We start from the raw sequence: 18,158 nt of genomic DNA, 5'->3' as shown, positions 1-18,158 counted from the left end.
GGACAGGGGAGTGCGTTGATGAAGCCGCGCGCGTAAATCTGCATGTGCATGTGCATGTAGGGCACGGCATGGTTCCGAATCATGCAGCAAGCGCCCACGGACTTTCTATATTTTATATTTAAGCTAAATAGAGATTACTTATTCGGTAGGAACCTTACTAAAGCGGTCGGATGTTACACGAATCTTCTCGAGAAAATATGCGATCTTTTAGAAACGAGTTTGCTGAACAAGAAACGTCATATACTAAGATCTATTGGTACAACCTGCTGGCAAGGTGGTGTCTCACAAGCCATCGAGTGTGCTTTAATATACCTGCGCCAGTTTGTACAGGGGCCAATCAAGCAAGAGTAACATACACCTATGATGCCATACAACAAAGATCGCCTGTACGTTGCCCTCTACGTCCGCGGAAGCAAGGCCACCATGCCTGGGAAGGAAGACACGTACGACCACAAACCCTTCACACAAGCAAGGCAGCTGACTTGAATAGTTATCATTGGGCCTTACACATCGGATTCAAAGGTCCCACCGAACCGAACCTAGGAGCCCGCTATCATGCCAAAGAGCGACTCACCGTGGAAGGCAAATCCGAGTTCATCTTCGAAGAAAGCGAGGTCTCGCCGCAGATGGTACTTGTGCGCATCGCGATTGCGAAGATCATGGATAAAGACCGTGCAGTCGAGCTTCTTCGCGGTACCGCCATCCGCCTGAATGCCCCAAGATGGAACTGAGTGACTTGGATCCAAGAAGCCCTGGATGCGCTGAATGCCGATTCGCGAGCACTGGGCACACGGATCCTCGACTGGGAGAGTGTTCGCGATGCGGCGATGGAGTATTGTCAGCGGAAGAAGGACCAGCATCGGTTTGATGGGAAGGGGGATTTCAATATGGGTGTTATTCCCACGTATGACCTGATGGTGGGGAGGGAGCTTGCTGTTTGAGTCTAGCAGGTATCCGAGAAGTATCACTCGGTAAGCATGTTCGCTTGCTAATGCTGTTGGGAAATGCTTAAGGATGATGCTGGACACAACCTGATGCTCACTGAAGATGGATCTCTGGACGATACTTTGTTTTTTCAGAAGGATTAAGTTCGCTTGATAGGATTCACCGCCATGTTTCGTATGCTTCTCAGAGAAGTGACGCCTGAGTTGGGGAGTACTCGCGTCTGTGTTAGAGGATGTCCGAGGCGGAACAAGACTGTGGCGTGCACACTTGTTAAGTATGTATCTCAGCGTTTTGAGACAAACTGACATTCTGGGTATAAGTCCATCCACGGATTGAGGTTCTTCAAGAGCGCGAAGTCTCACTGGAGTACCAATCCCAGTGCTAATGCCGTAAACCCTAGCATCTGTAGTTGCGACGCGGAAGACGCCTCGGGGCTAGCGCTTGTCCAGACTAGGTAACTCCGAACTGAATTCGCCGAGTGGTATAGAAAATACGAGTATGGCCGTACAACCAAGAAAATCCGTACTGGTGGTATTAAAATCATAAGTCCGTCTCAGTGCATGCGACCGATGTCAAGACTTGGGTTCATGCATACTCAAGCGCACACGGCAAACAAGCTGCACCAGAAACAGACATAACCTCAAAGAACCACTACCCTCGTACATCCTGGTCAAGGTGCTTCAACAATGGTAGTCGTGACGCTGTCATCTACGCTGCGCGAGCAGCATGTGGTAATCCTGGGTGGCGCATACGCGGGTCTCTCGACGGCCTTGAACCTACTTCGCATCTGTGATGGCACGATAACTTCCTTCGGGAAAGGCGGCAAGGGAGGAAGAGGAGGTCGCGGCGGCGGCAGTGAAGGTGGCCGGGGAGGAAGGCTCGGGGACAATGGCCGAAGACAGATGATGGCGCCTCAAGCCCCGCAACGCATGCCCAAAATTACCATCCTCGATCCAAGGGACGGGTTTTGTATGTCCCTCTCTACACAGTCAAGAAATGTAGCAGAAGCCCTGACAGCCGAGTCTCACAGATCACGCAGTCGGTACCCCCATGGCACACACAACAAAAAGCTACATCGAGCACCCGTGGCGGACCTGGGATCAAATCGCGGAGCTGAAAAGACCGTCGGTGTCGATTCTGAAGGGCACAGCGGTGCGAGCGGACCTGGAGACGAAAAGACTCCTCTATCTCTCGTCAGAGTCGAATGGGCAGCAGCAGCAGCATACGCTAGATTATGATTTCTTGGTGGTAGGCACGGGGTTGCGAAGGCCTTGGCCGACTGTGCCGGTTGCTACAACCAAGTCGGAGTATGCGATGCAGGCAGGGAGATATATTGACCGACTGCGGACATGCGATTCCGTGGTGGTTATCGGTGGAGGTGAGTTGACTCCTAGTAGGAAATTGACAGGGCTATGACTGATGAATCCAGGTGCCGTTGGAATTGAGATGGCAGCTGAGATCAAACACCGTTACCCCACGAAGCAAGTGACCTTGGTGCACTCGCGTTCGGCACTGCTCTCGTCCGAGCCGGTCCCATCAGAATTCCAAGATCAGGTTCTGCAGGTCGCTCAGCTCGGTGGAGTGAACGTAATGCTCAAGAATCGCGTGCTGGGTGTCACGGAAGGGCCTGGCAATGTGAAAACGATCAAGCTTGAGGATGGCAAACAGCTCACTGCCGATGAAGTGATTTGGGCAACGTCGTCAGCTGCGCCGGTTACCGAGTTCTTGCCTCGAGAGGCCCTCGACGAAAAAGGATTCGTCAACGTTCTTCCATCGTAGGTAATAACATTGTGCTGCTCGACGTTTTGGCATTGACCTGGGCACTATAGAACGCAATTCGCTGCGAACATTCCCAACTGCCAGACCCACTTTGCAGTTGGTGATGTGATCGCAACACCCGGAATTCGACTCGCCAAAACAGCCATCCGCATGGGACGTACAGCAGCCATGAACATTGCCCGTATGATGGTATCTGCCGAACAGGGTCACGGCTTGCAGCCAGTTCCGGCCGAGATGCGGGGCCCCAACAAGGGGTTGAGCTTGATACTTGGAGGCTCCGGCGCAGCTCTTGATGAAAAGACAGGAGATATCTTCTGCGGCCCGGAAGTCAAGAACGGAATCTTTGGTGATGACATGGCACTTCATCGTAAGTATAGCCTCCTTGATTGGGAAGGGCCAGGATGCTGATTTATTCGCAGGTGCTTTGGGTGCGCTTGGCTTGCCATTGAACCCATAGTTGCATGTCGCGGGAGACTTAATGTGATAAGTGAGCGGGCTACAATGGAGGCTATTTCCATAGTGAGAATGCATGTGTTTGCAGACCCGACGGAAATAGTCATGCTTGTATATAAATTATCCCAGGCTCTCTAGGACTTCAGCTTCTTACGTCTGTAGAGGGGTTTGACAGACACAGCCCAGGAAGGGAGACTTCCCGCCGGAACGAATGAGAGCATCATAATTCAATCTTCGGCCAAGCCGAATGAACAAAGTAGGCCATGATGATCGCTCCAGAAGGGTGCTTCTTCGGCAGGCTTGGTCTGTTGGAAGCTGGGCGTATCCCAGTCGCCAAATCGTCTTGGTTCTAGAACCTGGATTGTAGACGCCTTTAACCCCAGGGTCCCCACTCGATCAAGCCGGTTAGGCGGGTACGGTTGTTGCCCGTCAACTCCCCATGTGTAACCAGGCTCCTTGGACCGCAAAGATGCCCAGACATCAGTCAAGCCATTGAATTCAAGAAGCTCGTCGTCTTCGTCAAGAACGGGATTGAAATCACCGGCCACAAGCCCACGTCCCGCGGTGCGCAGAAGAGAGGCAACCATAGATATTTGTCGAGGCCGGTGGGAAGGCTTGATCGGCAAAGAATCCAGATGGACATTCACCAGCCGAATTCGTGTCGCAGAAGATGCTTCATCCTCTGGGGGTGAAGGCACAAAGATGTCACAGCAGAGCGCATCTCGACCGAAATAACTTGGGAACCGGACCCTCCATATTGGGCCGGCAACAAGGTTGTGGGTCTCCGGATTAGAAGGTGTTGCGAAGCGTGCTCTGGACAGTAGAGTCACTGTCATAAAGGGTCGATCATTCCACGAGAGATCATCACAATCGCTTGAAAGCCAGGACCCACGAATGCGCTCGTCTTCCAGAATCTGCTGCAGGGCCGGCCTCGAGACCTCTTGAAGAAAAACAATGTCTACGGGGGGGTCTAACCGGGTGAGATACGTGATAATATCGGTGGCGCGTTCCTGGGCTTGAGAAGAGCCCGCATCAATGTTCCATGTCAGTAACACAAGATTTGATGCGTCGCCCCCAAGGGTTGGCTCTGCATGGTCACTTGAATCGGCATCCGTTTGGGTGGGGATCCACTTTTGGGCAGGGTCGAACTGATACCAAGATTGAAATCTGGGATGCAGGTCCTCTCGATGGGGAAGCGGTGCCTCACGAGTCCAGGATAGTGTATTTGTCTGAGTGCGCGTGTTGAGATCCATAGAGAGACGACTGTGGTGGCTGATAGTATAGGTATGTACTGTGTACTGTACTGGTGTAGATGCTGCAGCAAGATGTGGAGGGGAAGAAGGAGAGATGGAGGAGTCTCAGGCAGGCAGGCTAGCCCAATCGAGAAGCCGTGCAGCCGGCCCGCTGTTGTTCCGACTTATGCTTGCCTTAGTGCCTTGGTGCCTTGGGGTCCGGGGGCTTGTGGCCTTGCTGCCTGAGAAACATTCCGTGCTTCCGACCCAAATCTCATTGTAGCGACCAACCATCGACTCTTCAACTGCTTCAGCTCATCACTTCTCCATTTGCAATAGTCTTCTTTACTGGTAACTATCTACTTTCTCTCCAAGGCTTGATTACCAAGTTCTGTGACCAATAGGATGTACCTTCTGATCCCACAACCTCATTCTTCACGTTCAGGGGCAAAGATTTGCTCGCTTAAACTAACCGCTTTTTAAAGCGGACTCGCCGTATTCTCGAAAGACCCGACGAACCAACGTGTCTGAACTCATCGAGATAATGCCTCCTTTCAGCCTCAGTGGAGCTTCGGCTTCTACGTATTTGCTCTTTTAGACGGAGCCAGACCCTTGAGCAAAAATTCCTTTATAATCGATGGAGATCCACTCACTAGCCTTCAATTGACTTTCTCTGTCCAGTCCATTCCCTCATTCCCCAGTGTTTGGTGACATTGTTGGCCTTCACAGGCAGTCACTCTTTTCGTACTCTCTCTGTGATTTGATCAGCCATGCGGTCCTTCTCTACTATTTCCGCTGCAGTGCTTTTGGTGCAGCCATTCCTTGCTGCGGCTGAGACCAAGGTGGTAACGGGGACTACCCAGTCATGCACATGGACTGATAACGCCTTGTCAAATCCTTCATTCGACTCCGGAGTCCTTACTCCCTGGGCTGTGTACGATGGATACGGCACTGCGTCGGTTGTCGCCGATGCCTCTGGCGACGGAGGCTATGTCGCGTAGGTAAAGCCTCTCTCGGCAATGGGCAACTACTAACGCATGAATGAACAGAGCAATGGTTCCCAGTTCATCCTCATACGCCGTACTATACCAGACCTTGACCGATCTGGTCGCCGGCGATACATACTCGTTGTCATTCGACTACAAGATCCAATCCGCGACAAGGGCAGGAACTTGCAATTTCTACTTTGCCATCGACGGCATTACCGCAACAAGCCGAATCACGACGACGGTCAATGGATATATTCAATACGGCACTACCGAGACCGACTGGCAGACTCTATCCACTACCTACGTGCCCACGGGCAGCAGCCTGGATATGTATATCCAGGTAATCTGCAGCTCCGGAATTCGCGGCATTGCAGCTCAGCCGACCATCTACGTCGACAACACGCAATTCTCCAATCCCAACAAAGAAATCGAGATCTGCACGGATGTACCCTATACCTCCACCATCACGCTTCTTTCCACCCCCACCGTGACACCCACGTCGACGCCTGTTGTAACTCCCTCGCAGGCCCTGACTTCCAGCGCTAGTGTGATTGCGGCAGTATCCTCCAGCGTCATCGCAAGCGCGATCTCTTCGCCCCAGCCGCCCGCTTCTTCGCAGGCATCATCCTCCATAGTGTCGCCATCATCTATCGTGTCGATTCCTGCCGCATCCACCCCTATCGTTGCATCGAGCCAAATCGTCTCTACATCCCAGACGCCTCAATTGTCTGCCTCTTCCAATCCACCGACGACTTCCCCCGCCGCACCTGCGTCCACATTCATTCACTCGAGTCCTGCTGTCGCACCATCCTCGTCTACTATTCTTTCAGTGCCAGGATCAGGTTTAATCACTCGTTCTGCAACCCCCAGCCCCAGTGCTGTCGCATCGCCTTCCAGTGTATTTGAGGACGTCGTGACGGTCACAACTACCGTCTACACCACGGAGCTGATCGTAGAGACCAACTGCCCTGTTCTGGACTACTGAGCCGGAAGCCTTTTCCTTATGCATTTTATTTCCAGGAGATCTAAGAACATTTAATATCAATCATTGTTCCGGAGCTCCCCACTCCAAATCCCTACGATAAGTTGTTATAGCCCGAACGATATCACTATATAAGGTCTCCGAAATTCTAGAACAGATCCGCAATCGGATTGAGTGGGGCAAATCAAGTAATAGAGACCCCAGGCCATCAATTTAACCTTTGGCTGAAGCACAAGCTAGTAGTTTCCCTTCGTCAAGCTACCACGTAACCACAGCAGCAAGATATCAAACGTATTTATGTCGACAGACCTATCCAACACTTCCCCGAAAGCACATTATCCAAAGTAATTAAGGCCACCTGTGCCCACATATAGATAGATACACAACACAAACCCGAGCAAAAACCACAGCACATTCCAACACCCGATCCAACCAAATTCCCTTTAAAGAGGACAATCGAAGTAACAAGCACAGTACCCCTTAGCATCGAAGACGGTATCATCCTTGCCGCAGACGCAGTTGGTGCTGTCGGCCTTGGACTGAATGTCCTGGCCGGCGTAGCGCACCTCGACCGAGGTGCAGCGGGTGAGGGTCTTGCTGGTGTCCTGGCCGCAGTACATGTCGACGGTGTAGGGCAACACGGAAGTGAAGGTCTGCCAGGAGTTGAAGCGCTGCGACATCTCGGAGATGATCTTGCCGTTGGGGTCGGTGACGAAGCCCGTGTGCGAGTGGTAGTTCTGGGTGCCAAGCGTCGGGCCCATGTACATCGAGGCGTCCTCGTTGGCGTAGCCGGCGATGCAGCGCTTGCCGTCGGGCTTGAGGGTGGTGATGGCGGTGGCGGTCGTGGCCAGGGCCGCGAGGAGGGTGGTGGCTGTGGTGAGGAAGTGCATCGTGGAAAACTGAATTCTTTGGGTGTGAGGTGTTTAGAAGGTGGGATTGGCTTGGTTTAGCTGGGGTTGAGGTGGGAGAGGAAGCTGGATGATGAGATGATTGACTTGAGTAGGGATTCGTCCGCTCTTTATACTTGCTAGATTCTCTCATGAGAGAGACATACAATGGTCGACCTTCCTTATTGAGTAGGAGACGTTCTGCTTCGGCGTGGAGATGTCTCATATTCCTGAATCCTGATATGGAGACGCGAGATGGTGTCTACTGCACCCATGCTTCTTCATGAGTAGAGTCAGGGTCCTTCTTGGAGTTTGGCTCTTCAAACGGCGTATAGGCATAGAGCATGGGGGCGATCCCCACTTTCTCGTTCCTGCAGCTCAGGCTGGATGCGCTGCGAGTGGGTCATGCATCAAATTACTGAGTAACAGTCCGGACTGCATTCGCCGACGGTCTCCCGCAGGCAGACCGTTGAAGAGCTCTGGCAATCACTAACACTAATCGAGTCTCCGACTCTGAGTTATTGAGCCTCTGGTGAAGAAGTATGCAGTCAGCGAGAAGTCTACCTGATGTGGTCAAAATCGAACCTCCTGCTCTTCGGAACCCTTCCGCCTCCAACTTAGCCCCTGTTACTGGCTCCAGACAGCCCTAAATTAATTCCCTCTATTGTCTCCATATGAAGGTCTCATTTACCCGAGAAAATCACCGTTAATGACTTAGCTTCGCCAATCTCTCCATACCCATAGTGGGTAACAAGCTTCCCTTGCCCTGCAGGAATATTTAGCTTGGGGGCCGAAAGAGTGGGAGAGGCTGTGAGGCTTTAGAAGCGGGTCCTTCAGGGTCCACCCCTCTCAGCCTTCCGCCGGATACAAGCGCCCGTTTGGCGACCAGGGTCTGAAGGCATTGAGGGAGGTTTCCTGCCACTTATAGATCAGGTTCGATTGAGGAAGGCAAACCGAGAGACTCACTTAGGCAACCTGCTGATTTAGACTGTTCCGGGGCACGTGACGAGCACTATCGCATTCACAGTCCAGGACAACAGGAAGAATATCCTGCTATCCCGCGAGCTCAGTGAACTTCGAATCGCATCGGTTTTTGATTGCTTTTCGACCGCTGTACACCAAATCTCTATTTTACCGTGGTTCAACGGATACCCTGTTACTTAACTCTATGGTTGACTCGCAGTCATTGGTGCTGGTCTTGTGGAGAATTAATAGCTCAAAAGATGCCTGAGATAATAGAATGTCTTTACTGTGATCGTCATCGCATTGAATGCAGTTTTATTCCAGAGCCACGCAATCTGCTTCCCAATGCTTGTATAACCCTTCTTTCTGCTTCACAGTATCTTGGAGGTGTTTTCCCTCACCCTTGCAACAGCAAAGGTTGAACTTCTGCTCGGAAAAGCCGACTGTGAGGCCGACACACTGCATGGTGTAACATTTCGGTTTCGGCCTTGATTCCCCCCACGTGACCCGACCCCGAGCTCAAGACCGAGGCCGACCCCGACCCCGAGACGGACATACCTAATCCAGCCCAAACCTCGGATTTATGCAAGGCAACGACTTTTTCTCGTCTTATCGCCGAGTGCATGCCACGCCTGAATAAAGGAGCATCATGCTCACAATTCATCTTTAATCTCAACCACATCTCATTCCCGAGAAAGGCAGAAGTCCAATCATGTCTCGATCGGAAGAGGCTCACCAGCACCATCCGCCACACAATGGAAAAGCCGTGCTAGCCCGTGTTTTGGACGAAATGGGGCTCGTCACCGTCTGGCGGTCCCCGCGCGACGTGAAGCTCCTCTGCGCCCAGCGGTTCGTGCGGCTGTTCGCCTACGGGGCCTCCACCCTGATCCTCGTGTCGTATCTCTCCGCGCTGGCCATCTCGGAGGAACGCATCGGATTATTTATGACCTTGACCTTAGTCGGGGATGTGGTGATTAGTTTCCTGTTGACGTTGTTTGCGGATGCGATGGGGCGGCGGGCGGTCTTGTCGTTGGGGTCGGCCTTGATGGCGGGGAGCGGGGTTGTTTTTGGCCTCGGGGCTGGATTCTGGGGGTTACTGGCTGCTGCGGTGTTGGGAGTTATCAGTCCGAGGTATGTCGCTTCGTATCTTTCTCTTTTGCTTCTGCGGTTTATATATATATATACTTTTTCCTTTCTTCCCTGCTACCTATATCGACCGTATCTCGTATGAGGAGGATCACGCTAATCCAGCTTCCAGCGGCAACGAGATCGGCCCCTTCCGGGCGGTGGAGGAGTCCACGCTTGCGCATCTGACCCCCCACGAGCATCTGAGCGACATCTTTGCTTGGTATTCTCTCCTCGGGTCGGCGGGGACGGCCCTGGGCATGATGTCGTGCGGGTGGGCTATCAAGTTCCTGCAAGTCACGAAAGGGTGTGATTTCATCACCGCCTGCCGGGTCATGTTCTTTGGGTATGCTGCGGTCGGGGTTGTGAAGTTGGTTCTGACCCTCTGCTTGAGTCGAAAGGTTGAGGCGAGCCAGGAGGAGGACCGTGTAGCGGAGGAGGCGCAGGAATCTGGCGAGACTGAGGCGCTGCTGGGTGATCGTCCACGCGAAGAGTCTCAGCAACAACAGCAGCCGCCGCCAAAGAAGGATAAGCCCTCACTCTTCGCTGCGTTTGATCGTGACCTCCTGAGCCTGGTGCTGAAGCTGTTCCTGCTCTTCGGATTAGACTCGTTTGCTTCAGGGCTTGCATCGCTGTACGTTCTCTCCTCTTCACGCTTTCTGCCTTCCGGATACATGCTAAGCTGGCTGCAGTTCCTGGATGACATACTTCTTCAAACGCAAGTTCTCGCTCCCCGAGAGCGAGCTGGGGTCGATTTTCTTCACCACGTCAATCATTTCCGCCGCGTCAATGATCGTCGCCTCTTCCATTGCAAAGCGTATTGGTAACGTCAAGGTCGGTTTTGGCCCTTTTATATCCTGAATTTCTCCGCTTCGAATGTTGCTGAGATTGACTCCCTCCGCAGACAATGGTCTTCACCCACCTCCCCTCCGCCATCTGTCTCGCCATGATCCCATTTCCCTCCGCCCTTCCCCTGGCGCTGATGTTCCTGATCCTACGATCGTGCACACAGAACATGGACGTGGCCCCGCGGTCGGCCTTCCTGGCCAGCGCCTTGCCGTCGGACAAGCGCACCGCCATCATGGGCGCGGTCAATGTAGTCAAGACCAGTGCGCAGAGTATGGGCCCGCTGATCACCGGTGTGTTGGCTAGTAGAGGGCTGTTTGGTGCCTCGTTCACTGTGGCTGGTGTTCTAAAGGCATGCTATGATATCGGCATGTTGGTTTGCTTTGGTGGGCGGAGTGCGCGGAGGTAGGCGGGGATGGGTCAAAGAACTACCCAAAAGCATTGTTTAGAATTGAGGTTTTTTTTTTTTTTCTCTTTTCATTGGGGCGCACAGGTGCGGTATACTTTTGGTGAGAGCGAGGATGTCTCCCTGAGCTTCAATCATCTGCCAAGCCAGATCCCAACCAATGTCTGCGATGATATTTTGGTCCCCCTACCCGGAGAATATGTGTCACCAATGTGTCGCGATTCATCAGCACCTTGTGTCACTCGTATCGGGAATTAGATATTAATGCCATCACTCCGCGGGGGCGATGACATTGCTGATAGTGTTCCCTCTCCCAGGGTTCCCTGTGCTTGAGACCATGTTTATTGTCCGATGGGATGGCTTCATCTCTGCTCGACCATGGTTCCATCGCTCGCAACCTTGTTCTCTAGACGCTTGCTTACCCGCTATTTGTAGCGACCTTATATAACCTGTGTATAGTCTACCTTTGTTGAACACAACATCTCGTTCCTGACCGGGCCGTTATACCCTCTGTTCATACGTAAGTCCAAGCCTTCCACCCTTGCGGACCACCACCAATGTCCCTCAGCGACCTCCTCGTCGACACCTGTATTATCGGCGGCGGCGCAGCAGGTGCCTACGCCGCCTACCGCCTGCACCAGCTGAACCACACCGTCGCCATCGTAGAGCGCGGCCCTCACCTGGGGGGCCACACCGTCACCTACCGCGACCCAATCCTCACCAACAACCAGCCCATCGACTACGGGGTCACCTGGCTCCAGAACCTGCCCGTGATCCGCGACACCTTCGCCCACTACCACGTCCCCCTAGTCAAGGAGAAAATCGACTATGCGATTGACATGTTCGACTTCGCCAGGGGGGAGCCCATCACTCCGCTCCCCGCCAACGAGACCACCGCTGCGCTCGACCGCTACAGTACCCTCCTCGCCCAGCACCCTTACCTCGCCACCGGGTTCGAAGACCTCCCCGATCCCGTGCCGGACGATCTAGTCGCGCCGTTCAAACAGGTGATGGACAAATACCATCTAGGCGGGCTCCTCGACACCTTCAGCTCATGGCTCAGTGGTCTCGGCGAGTGGCCGGACTACCCGACGCTGTATGTGATGAAGTACGTGGGGACGGACTACCTGGCCGGCCGACTTCAGCTGGGGTGGGTGCGGCCGAAGAGCCACGATGCGAGCGAGATCTACCGGGCGATGGAGCAGGAGTTGCGACAGAGTCAAACGTTGTTGTTCAACAGCAGCGTGGTGAGGGTGGATGCTCGGGACTCTGCTGCTGCTGCTGCTGCTGCTGCTGCTGACCGCGTGGTGGTGGATGTGGCTAGTACGGTGGACGAGACACGAAGGCCGATCACACCAACCACACGCCGTCGGCGCATCCGTGCAAAGACCCTCCTCTTCGCCGCGCCTCCCTTACCCGACCGCCTCGAGGTGCTGGGCCTGGATGAAAGGGAACGAGCCCTGTTCCGCCAGTTCAAGGACCCATGGTTATACACGGCGCTGGTACGGGTGGACGGGTTTCCGGACTACACCTTCCTGGAGAACCACGGGAAGGACCACCCCTTCCATCGCCCGCGGCTCCCGGCGGTGTTGGCCTTTCGACCGACGGAGGTGTCTAAGATCGTCAGGGTCACGGTGGGGAGTACATCGCGGGGTCTGTCGGAGGCGGAGGTGGGGAACTGCATCCGTGCCGGGGTGGACAGTGTGCGGCGCAGACTGGGCAACGGCGGTGGCGGCAACGCGTCGGATCCGGAGATCCTGGTGGTGCGCAATCACTCGCCTTATACGCTGACGGTCTCGGGAGCGGCGGTCGCGGCGGGGTTCTATCGGCAGCTGAGTGCTTTGCAGGGCTACCGCCGGACCTACTACACAGGCGCGACATTCGATACGCATCATATGCCCCAGGTGTGGATGGTTACCGATCAGGTCCTGCAGAGGCATTTACTTCCCGAACTGCGGGGGTGAGAGGTTGACATTACTAGGGCTTCTGGGTTGAGCTACGGTATTTTCTCCCGTGTTACTGTGATAATCTGGCTAGATTGTAGCTGAAGGACTCGTATTCTGAGGTCGTACAACCATGTCGGGTGCAATAATCAGATAGGGGCATGCTCGGTATATATACCGAGATCATGGGGGAACATGAAGGGGGGGGAATTGACAATAGTCTCTTCGACACGACGAGACCTAATCCCAGCTGTCTCGTCCATCTTGGAACAACTGCTTATGCTTTTCAGCTGCTCTGTGCTCAGAGAAAGTCGATCGATACATTGAGCGTCTGCCGCCGCCGCGCTATATACATTTTTCCCATTCGGGCCCTTCACCTCACCGTTACCGTAGTTCTACAGTACAAGCTGCCCGAGGTCGGTCGCAAGTTCGTGCATTTCAGGCAGGCGGTAAGTTACCCGACACTGCAGCCCCGCGGGGATGCTATCGGTACAGCTTTGTGTGCGACCCTCATCGCAAATCACAGTTGAGTCATTAATTCCAAACAGTTACCAAAGAAATATGCTTAAACTAAGTTCAAACAAATTATTCCAACTTGTAGTCTAGTGATTTAGATCCATGCAATCAACTACGTGTATCCAAAATGCCCCCCAGCAACGCGACTATTGCACAAACTCAGTAGAAACATCATATCTCCGCACCCGAGAATCCCTCCAGAGGGACCGGCGCAATAAATTCCTCAAAACTGCGTCATATGTACAAGACAGTGGGATTCACCACGCAGAAACCCATTTTTGATTCCCCAAGTCTACTGCTTCTGCTCCTCGCCGGGCACCAGCTCTTCGAACCGACGGAGATCCATCTCCTTCTCGAGCAAGGGGATGACGTAGGGGTCGAAGGTCTTCCAGTAGGGGTTCTCGAGGTGGTACTTCTGGGAGCCCTCGTTGAGGTAGCGCTCGACGATGCAGAAGTCCTGCTTGTCGTGGACGCTCTGCATCACGAACCAGGAGAGGGTCTCCTTGTCCTTGGAGTAGACGGCCGAGGCCTCGAGGAGCTTGGCGTGCAGCTTGTTGATGCTCTCCTCGTCGGGCTTGGCGCGCATGTCTATTGTTCCCGGGAGGTAAAGTTAGTTCTGTGGATTCGATATGTTTTTTTTGGGGGGGAGGGGTAAGGATGCAGAGTCGGAGGTTTCACGTACGGACAACGATGGTGTAGACCATTTTGGCGGATTGTGTGGGGGTTTTTGGTTTTTGAGAGGTTGCGGAAGAGGTGAGTAGTGAGGTTGGAGGAGAGAGTTGGGCAGTGAAGAAGCTCCGGGGAACAAGCAGGGTGGTCGGATTGTTTTTGTACTGTAGGTTGGAGAATCAACCCCGGTTGACTGAGCTCCTGAACCCCCACCCCTCACAGTCTCACCCTCAGTGCCCCTCGGTGGGGCAACGGAGGGGAAAAGGCATTCCAGCTTGGAAAGTTACTCCATACTTTGGCCCGGTAAAGCGGGCGGTTGTTCCCCGCGTGATTGTGGTCAGGTAAGTTTGTTCACCAGTCGCTACAGGTACAGGCTGAGATAGAAAACAGTATTGGGGTTGTGCATGACGATCTATGCCGATTCAGCTGGCTGTAGGCTTGTGTATTTTCATAGAGCGTTCGCGAAGCCGAAGGTCGCACCCCGAATCTTGAGGGTAGGGCATCCCGATCAGGTGGATCCGAACTCTGTTTCGGGGTTTCTTCGGGGGGCCACCGATGCCGGCGACCCCATTGGCGGGCGAGCTGGAGTCGTGCGTCATACTCCAAGTTACCTACGAGTCGTTGGGTGATGGGCGCATGCTGTAGAATCAGCTTCCAACATCAGCGTTGTCTCCGTGTTTATTGCGATCCTTGGTCGGGGTGCGGCGATATATCATGTGTAAGACGCTACTTAGGTCTGCTGTTGCTAACCGGTGATAATTACAACAGAAATGGGAACTTAAACAGCCATAGGTACAGCAGTAAGAAATGTCCCAGGCTCTGGCAGTACTTGGTGTGTTCTCCTGGAAGAAAGAGGGAGAGGAGAGGGAGGGCCAGCAGTAGCCGACCGCCTATAACAGCCACGAGGCAGAACAACAGATAAGTACTCCGCAAAATAGCCCTAACTGGAGAGTCTAGATTTGTGGCGAATTGCAGTAGGCAAGACCCTGCTCGACAAAGATTCAGACTGCAGCTCACTCAATTTTCCTTCTTTGATGTGCCTTTATCTCAATGACGCTATTTCCTATCTGGGACTAGCGCCATATCAATGGCGGAACAACCCGGGTTGTATAGGCAACCCCTCGGGGAGGCATTTGAGAGTGAAAAAACCCTACAAAAAAGAAATGCTTTGATGCTACTCCGATGCGGGGAATCGAACCCCGATCTCCTGTGTGAAAGACAGGTATGATAGCCGTTACACTACATCGGAGGTAGTGGAAGAAAGGTTTTGTTTTCATGATGAAGTAGCACAGCTTGTGTAGCTATCATAATCTCGACACAGTGCCCAGGTCCTCCACCACCCCCCCGCCCGGAACCACCGTCACGTCACAACTGTTCAATTAGGCTAAATACTCTTGGTAGCAGAGGGCAGGAAGCTGCAGAACTGGCCTGGATCACCTGTTCTCGAGCATCTTACCTCTGCGTAATCCCTATGCCTCTAAGTTATAGAGCGTTGTCCTTAGCACTAGTTGGAACTTTAGACACCGCTCTAACACCAATTCTACGTGTCTGGGGTACCCTGGTGATAATCCTTGATGTTAGACTGGAATAGAAGTGAGTTCTTCTGCAATAGCCTACGTTCTTTGATGAGAAGTAGGGCTAAGTCTGGCGTACAGTTTAGCCCGGCGTTCGCCCTAATCGTTTTTCCGTCTCTGCCGGCAGTCCAGTCTCCGGGGCGTTGGAGCTGGGTATGTGTGCCTAGGCGCAGATGACCTTCACAACTCAAGACTGGGCTTCTTTCCGGAGCCAAGACCTCGGCGGATGCAGTAGGTAATTCCGAGCAGACTCACCTACGTACCTCGAACATCTTCTCAAGACTCTAACCGTACTAGCCGTACAACCCCTCAACCTTGGTCCAAGAACAAAAACACAAGATCATGGAACGATCCGTCACCGTGCAGAACACGAGTCAGCTAGCGAGCCTTGTCTCAAAACCCCCTCATACTCCTCCTCGCCTCGTGTCAGCCTAGGTGTCCCTCACTCGCGATGTTCCATGCGCCACTGCCCACTACGTAGTTAACTGATTGATCCAGCCACCCCCCGGCCAACCCGAATGGCACACTACGCTGCACCCGCAGCATTGAATACGGGAGGGACATGGGTTGACAAGTCTAGGGTCTGCATGTCTCGTCCCTTCAGCTGCACCGAGCAGGCCACTCAGCCCGCAGGGATGCGGATACAGGCAGTAAGAACCCCATCAGTTGCCCAAAGAGGCAGGCCGGATCCGCTGCGAGCCGACGCGGGATTCGCCCTAGCGCAGGTCGGCAACCAGGCACGGAGCGATAATCGCTCGTATTCCATCTGCATTCTGCACTGCACAATCAGAAGTCTGGACAAGTTGTGAGTACCCTAAGCCGCTAGTTTCGTTCCTCGGTGGCGAAAAAAATAGTCTGCCAGGGTCTTACCCGAAGAGCGGGGGGGGTTTTTCGTTCTCTAGTGTCGCCAAAACCACACCCTGATCCCTGCTTCGATACTGCCAAGACGGTAGGTGTCTTGCCGCTGCAGAATTCCTATTCGCGCTGTCTCAACTATGGGGATAATTATAGTACTAGAAGGAGTATGGTAGTATCCACGGTTGAAGATGGGTCGGTTCGAAGAATGGTAAAAAAAAAAAAAAGAGACCCCTGCGGAGGTGGGGTTGTCTACCATCAATCCATGGATCGGATCGACTATATAAAGGGGGAGGCAGAGGGCAGGGCTGGTCTTCAATCAATCTCAACCATCACCAAATCGAATCCCCATCTCAAACAGCCATTCAGACCCGACAAAATGAACGCCCTAACTACCGTCCTCACCGTCCTCACCGCTGCCACCAGTACTACCAGCGCCCTCTCCATCCAACCGCGCGACCCGGCCCCGGCCTCCATCACCCCGCCCGAGGGCTGCCCCATCCCGACCTGGGAGGTGACCTACTTCCACTGGTTCAACGGCTCCAAGTCGCTGGACTGCATCCACAACCCGGCCGACATCGCCTTCAAGGACTGCCTGTGCGGCAACGCCTGGTGCGACCAGGACCCGGCCACCTGCAACGGCACCATGGTCCCCGTCTGCTACACGGGCATGCCCAACTACCAGCCCTGGGGGTACGGGCCCCCGCAGACCCTGGCCATCGACTTCGCCGACGGCCTGGAGTGCCGCGACACGTACATCGGCTACCGCATCCACGACATCGCCCACGGCGAGTCCAACTGTGGCTACGCCGACCGCGGCCTGGGCCGCATCGTCTCGTTCTACGGCACGTCCAACGAGGACACCTCCGTCGGCCATATGGACTACGAGCTCGGCTCCGGCCATGCGCTCACCTGCAACAACGGGAGCAAGATCACCTACCATGGGAGTGTGGATTTCCAGCTGAACTGCGTGCATGATGCGTTCTTCAATGCGACGTGTGATGCGGCGCCGTTTGAGATTCCGGTCTTGAGCTATGAGTGGGTTTCTTAGACGACTGTTTGGGGGAGTTGGGGTGAGTAGTGGGGTGAGTGGGCATGGGAGGGGAGGTGGGGTGAAGGAGTGGGAAGGGCAATTAGGGCTGGGGTGAGCGGAGGTGTAGATAGCTGCATGTGGTTTAGATGTGTGATGAGCAATGAATATCTGTATATCTGTGAATCACCGAATGATGACGGTATGGCTTCGTCTCGAGTGACTCTAGACAATGATCCTAGAACTCTTTACAATAAACAATAATGTAGGTCTCTATTGCAGCCCACAGTGCAACACGAAGCCTCACTGCGTCGGCAACGGAAACTCGGCACATCCCACCGCCAACGCACTCACCGGCATCAGACTCGACACCGTCCCGTTCGCGCCAAAGGTCATCGCCTGCCCGTCAGGGGTATACGCGGGCCAGCCCATGCTCGGGAGGGCGTGGACCGGGTCCTTTATAAACGCCAGGTACAGATCCTGCCAGCGCGTCGACACCGCCCGCTGCAGCGCCGTCGGCGCACCCCCGTACCACTGGTAGGTGCCGAACAGCAGCGGCAGCTCGGAGGCGTGGTACGCCTTCTCCCACGGCCGAGGCGAGGTGTTCGGGAAGTGCGCCAGATTGTACCAGCGGAAGGTGAGCGAGGAGGTGTTGTAGCGTAGTCTGCGGCAGTTGTCAGATGTTCCCTGCCCAGACAAAGTCTTCATGTGGGGAACTCACTCATTATAGTAATTCGCCGGACACTGATCCGTCTCCAGCGTCTGATGATGGATATACGTCTGGTTCGGCCCCTGCGGACCCACCCACGCGACCAGCGAGGCTTCTTCGTTGGCGTTTGTGCCGAGGATCGCGGGCTTCTCAGTCATTGTTCGTTAGCATACCTCCCGCTCAACCTTTTATTTAGTAATTCAAGCCCATGGGGAAGGGGGGGGGGGGGGTACGGGGTACCGTAACGTACCGGTA

The 18,158-nt window shown here is 54.0% G+C and overlaps 10 protein-coding genes and 1 non-coding gene across 11 annotated transcripts in view; 6 read left to right on the top strand and 5 right to left on the bottom strand.

The window, feature by feature from the left end:
- Nucleotides 1-363: 363 nt before the first annotated feature.
- ASPACDRAFT_43830 (uncharacterized protein) lies at nucleotides 364-941 on the top strand (the record flags this gene model as incomplete). Its single annotated transcript, XM_020201326.1, has 3 exons — nucleotides 364-443; nucleotides 491-693; nucleotides 748-941. The coding sequence occupies 3 exons, from the start codon at nucleotides 364-366 to the stop codon at nucleotides 939-941; spliced, it is 477 nt and encodes a 158-aa protein (XP_020055508.1).
- A 690-nt stretch (nucleotides 942-1,631) lies between these two features.
- Nucleotides 1,632-3,132, top strand: ASPACDRAFT_60972 (uncharacterized protein; the record flags this gene model as incomplete). The annotated part of the gene is made up of 4 exons (XM_020203617.1): nucleotides 1,632-1,914; nucleotides 1,976-2,323; nucleotides 2,375-2,720; nucleotides 2,775-3,132. 4 exons carry the CDS (start codon nucleotides 1,632-1,634, stop codon nucleotides 3,130-3,132), a joined length of 1,335 nt encoding a protein of 444 aa, XP_020055507.1.
- Nucleotides 3,133-3,404: 272 nt separating this feature from the next.
- ASPACDRAFT_43828 (endonuclease/exonuclease/phosphatase family protein) lies at nucleotides 3,405-4,430 on the bottom strand (the record flags this gene model as incomplete). The annotated part of the gene is made up of 1 exon (XM_020201325.1): nucleotides 3,405-4,430. One exon carries the CDS (start codon nucleotides 4,428-4,430, stop codon nucleotides 3,405-3,407), a length of 1,026 nt encoding a protein of 341 aa, XP_020055506.1.
- Nucleotides 4,431-5,111: 681 nt separating this feature from the next.
- On the top strand, nucleotides 5,112-6,102 carry ASPACDRAFT_79090 (uncharacterized protein; the record flags this gene model as incomplete). Its single annotated transcript, XM_020205318.1, has 2 exons — nucleotides 5,112-5,406; nucleotides 5,459-6,102. Coding segments are annotated over exons 1-2 (658 nt in total), but the record flags the coding sequence as incomplete, so codon positions are not given.
- A 721-nt stretch (nucleotides 6,103-6,823) lies between these two features.
- ASPACDRAFT_1856741 (uncharacterized protein) lies at nucleotides 6,824-7,270 on the bottom strand (the record flags this gene model as incomplete). The annotated part of the gene is made up of 1 exon (XM_020197501.1): nucleotides 6,824-7,270. One exon carries the CDS (start codon nucleotides 7,268-7,270, stop codon nucleotides 6,824-6,826), a length of 447 nt encoding a protein of 148 aa, XP_020055504.1.
- Nucleotides 7,271-8,942: 1,672 nt separating this feature from the next.
- ASPACDRAFT_29759 (putative MFS transporter) lies at nucleotides 8,943-10,610 on the top strand (the record flags this gene model as incomplete). The annotated part of the gene is made up of 4 exons (XM_020199660.1): nucleotides 8,943-9,361; nucleotides 9,489-9,989; nucleotides 10,048-10,189; nucleotides 10,260-10,610. 4 exons carry the CDS (start codon nucleotides 8,943-8,945, stop codon nucleotides 10,608-10,610), a joined length of 1,413 nt encoding a protein of 470 aa, XP_020055503.1.
- A 554-nt stretch (nucleotides 10,611-11,164) lies between these two features.
- On the top strand, nucleotides 11,165-12,571 carry ASPACDRAFT_60968 (uncharacterized protein; the record flags this gene model as incomplete). Its single annotated transcript, XM_020203616.1, has 1 exon — nucleotides 11,165-12,571. The coding sequence occupies one exon, from the start codon at nucleotides 11,165-11,167 to the stop codon at nucleotides 12,569-12,571; it is 1,407 nt and encodes a 468-aa protein (XP_020055502.1).
- Nucleotides 12,572-13,147: 576 nt separating this feature from the next.
- Nucleotides 13,148-13,827, bottom strand: ASPACDRAFT_120298 (putative quinol monooxygenase). The gene is made up of 2 exons (XM_020196337.1): nucleotides 13,749-13,827; nucleotides 13,148-13,654 (listed from the first exon to the last, which is right to left on the bottom strand). The coding sequence occupies exons 1-2, from the start codon at nucleotides 13,768-13,770 to the stop codon at nucleotides 13,359-13,361; spliced, it is 318 nt and encodes a 105-aa protein (XP_020055501.1). The 5' UTR covers nucleotides 13,771-13,827; the 3' UTR covers nucleotides 13,148-13,358.
- A 1,085-nt stretch (nucleotides 13,828-14,912) lies between these two features.
- On the bottom strand, nucleotides 14,913-14,984 carry ASPACDRAFT_t173. The gene has a single exon. It is a non-coding gene; the product is annotated as a tRNA-Glu (tRNA).
- Nucleotides 14,985-16,503: 1,519 nt separating this feature from the next.
- Nucleotides 16,504-17,395, top strand: ASPACDRAFT_79087 (uncharacterized protein). Its single transcript, XM_020205317.1, has one exon. It carries the CDS (start codon nucleotides 16,544-16,546, stop codon nucleotides 17,213-17,215), a length of 672 nt encoding a protein of 223 aa, XP_020055500.1. The 5' UTR covers nucleotides 16,504-16,543; the 3' UTR covers nucleotides 17,216-17,395.
- A 102-nt stretch (nucleotides 17,396-17,497) lies between these two features.
- ASPACDRAFT_29849 (uncharacterized protein) overlaps nucleotides 17,498-18,158 on the bottom strand; it is a gene marked incomplete at both ends in the record, with an annotated part of 2,629 nt that continues 1,968 nt past the window's right edge. The window contains 2 exons of the mRNA XM_020199668.1: nucleotides 17,498-17,858; nucleotides 17,916-18,049. Coding sequence (XP_020055499.1) covers nucleotides 17,498-17,858; nucleotides 17,916-18,049 — 495 coding nt within the window. The remainder of the gene's footprint in view (nucleotides 17,859-17,915; nucleotides 18,050-18,158) is intronic.

This window comes from Aspergillus aculeatus (genome assembly GCF_001890905.1).
Source record: "Aspergillus aculeatus ATCC 16872 unplaced genomic scaffold ASPACscaffold_9, whole genome shotgun sequence".
NCBI classification, from domain to species: domain Eukaryota; kingdom Fungi; phylum Ascomycota; class Eurotiomycetes; order Eurotiales; family Aspergillaceae; genus Aspergillus; species Aspergillus aculeatus.
Note: the sequence above shows the minus strand (reverse complement) of the source record. Positions and strands in the feature narration are given on the sequence as shown.